The 2,500-nt window shown below is 30.4% G+C and overlaps 1 protein-coding gene across 1 annotated transcript in view; it reads left to right on the plus strand.

Moving 5' to 3' along the window:
* Positions 1-2,283, plus strand: part of LOC128178392 (homeobox protein Nkx-2.2a-like) — a 3,840-nt gene extending 1,557 nt beyond the window's left edge. Inside the window, exon 2 of the mRNA XM_052845528.1 lies at positions 1-2,283. This exon is cut by the window's left edge and continues 453 nt beyond it. Coding sequence (XP_052701488.1) covers positions 1-314 — 314 coding nt within the window. The 3' untranslated portion in view covers positions 315-2,283.
* The last annotated feature ends 217 nt before the right edge of the window (positions 2,284-2,500 follow it).

The raw sequence follows: 2,500 nt of genomic DNA on the forward strand, positions 1-2,500 counted from the left end.
CGCCTATGGGTGGTTCAATGATGAAATCGCAAGAACAGCTAGATATGCAAAATAATTTAGGATCTTCTGTGAATATGAATGGTGCTCTGTCTCAAATGAACGGTATGTCTTCTATACCTGGCATGAACAATGCCGGTATGCCCCCTATGAACTCGTTGAACTCTTCTTCCATGTCAAATATGAATAATATGAACATGAACATGAGCTGCTCTTACAATTCTATGAATTCCATGAACTTGAACATGAACAATATGAATGTCCTGCCAAGCCACTACAGTTATCCCTTAATGCAGCATCAAACTCGCTGGTGGTAGCGAAAACATGTTCAACCGATTACAAAAATCAGTGCTTTACAAAATGGCATGTGCGATTTAAACGCGACCACTAAATCTTTAAACTTTTCAGATAAATTCATGTTTTAGAGGATTTAGATCTCTAGAGAATTTCAAATCTGCAGATGGCAGTTTTAAGGTAAAAATTGAATACTTTCAATTTTGGAATGTGAATCCTTGAAAAGGAAACAAGTGCTTTAGTTATGTGGAAAATGGATTTTTTTATATCAACTCTCTATTATATATTTTTGTTAATTTTATATAGTGCTTTTTATCATTATATTATATTTCGTTCTACGCAATGATCTTAATTTGGAATCGCTGTCTTTTTGGACAGAAATAAATGTTTATGAGAAAAATCTCATTAAGATCTTTTATTATTCTAATTATAGTCTGCACTACATATCCCCACCAGGTGACGTTTTGCAATATTTTCAGAAACAGGTCCCATTTTTCATTTCAATCCTTATTCCGTCCTTATTTGGATATCTAAATTAGGTTGTTGCAACAGTGTGAGAGAAGCTAACTTATGAAAAGCATAATATTTAAATCCCTCCTCTTTTATTTTTCAAATAATTCTCGATAGCTTTTTTTTCCTATATATCAGAGGACAATGATTATTTAAGATATATAATTTTTAGATATAAAATCATGGCAAAATTCTCACATTCATGTTATTTTATTTGAATTTGGCTGGCTTAAACTCTAGAAAACAAAATTTACATGTTTTTGATTTTAAAGTCATCATTTTGTATGCTGTTGTTAGATATATGAAAATATATTCTGATAAAATTTGCATAATCATTTCCCTAAATTGTTTTAAGTTTTAAACTTTCTCCTATTCGGAATGCCTTTATAAAATACAATTTGTTCCTATTTTAATGTACAACACTGCAAATTTGAAAGAAAATTTTCATCTTCATCCTTAGCTTTTAATTAATTTGCTGAACAATTTCTTTTTAGTCATCTTGCAATAGTTAATTCAATTTATGAAAAAATGAGGGATTTCAAATATATAGATAGTGGTTTCTTGCAGATCACCAGTGACAAGTATTTAACTCCGGTGAACCCCTGTAATATAGAAAGCTCCAAGGACACGTATTATCAATCTGTTTTATCCTACATAGATTACATTTTATCAACTAATCGAGATAATTTGTGTTTAAGAGGTATGGGAATTGACATGTATATTTGAAATAAATATCTCTCTCTCTCTCTCTCTCTCTCTCTCTCTCTCTCTCTCTCTCTCTCTCTCTCTCTCAGGTTAATTAATTTCCACAAGATGAAGTTATTATGACGCAGCGCCTAGCATTGGATCTTGTTATGTGTAAATGAGAGACTTAGAAACCCATCGCTTTCCTTGAGGTCCATCTATTTAGATAAAGAGTAAGACTTCCGGCGTGACGAGTGATTCTTTGATGGTCCCCCAATCGATTTAACATTACTACTCCGACACTAAATGCCCCCATACATGACAACATTAGCCACTGAAATCAGTTACAGTATCGCTCAATGATTCAATCACTCGCCAATAAAACTATTTTTCTCTCTCTCCCCTTTTGTAAACCTCGCATTTTAACACTTAAGCCTAGGGTATCATATTTTCCCCATTATATTAATTATTTATAATTTATTAGATTTTTTCAGAGTGGTTGTAGATGTAATTAAAATGAACACGCATTGATGTTAAGATTTTCGTTTACGCATTTATAAATATTTATTTAAATCTTATTTTCAGTTAAAACTATAAAGGGAAGATTTCAGATATGAATGCATGTAGTCAATGTTTCATACTCTTTTGAAAGGTTTCATGTTCATTTAAATAGTATTATTTAATCATCAACATTCCTATTTTATTTCTAAACAGATTCCTTGTAATTTATTGTGTCAAGATATTTCGAGATAAATGATACATTAATTAACTGCAGAAAAAATTAAATAATAATTTGATCTTTTGAAGTTCACTTTGTGGTTGTTGCATTTAATATCAACATTTTTTTTAATCACATAACTAATTGTTGAATTTTGCTTTGACATTTTACAATACAAGTAGAAATAAAATTTTACCTCTGGTGTTTATTTGAAATTCAATTTTTTTTTCAACCTAAAAAACTAAACACACATTTTTATTCAAATCTGACTATAACAATATACGTGTAAACGATGCA

The sequence above is a fragment of the Crassostrea angulata genome, chromosome 3, assembly GCF_025612915.1.
Source record: "Crassostrea angulata isolate pt1a10 chromosome 3, ASM2561291v2, whole genome shotgun sequence".
Lineage (NCBI taxonomy): Eukaryota > Metazoa > Mollusca > Bivalvia > Ostreida > Ostreidae > Magallana > Magallana angulata.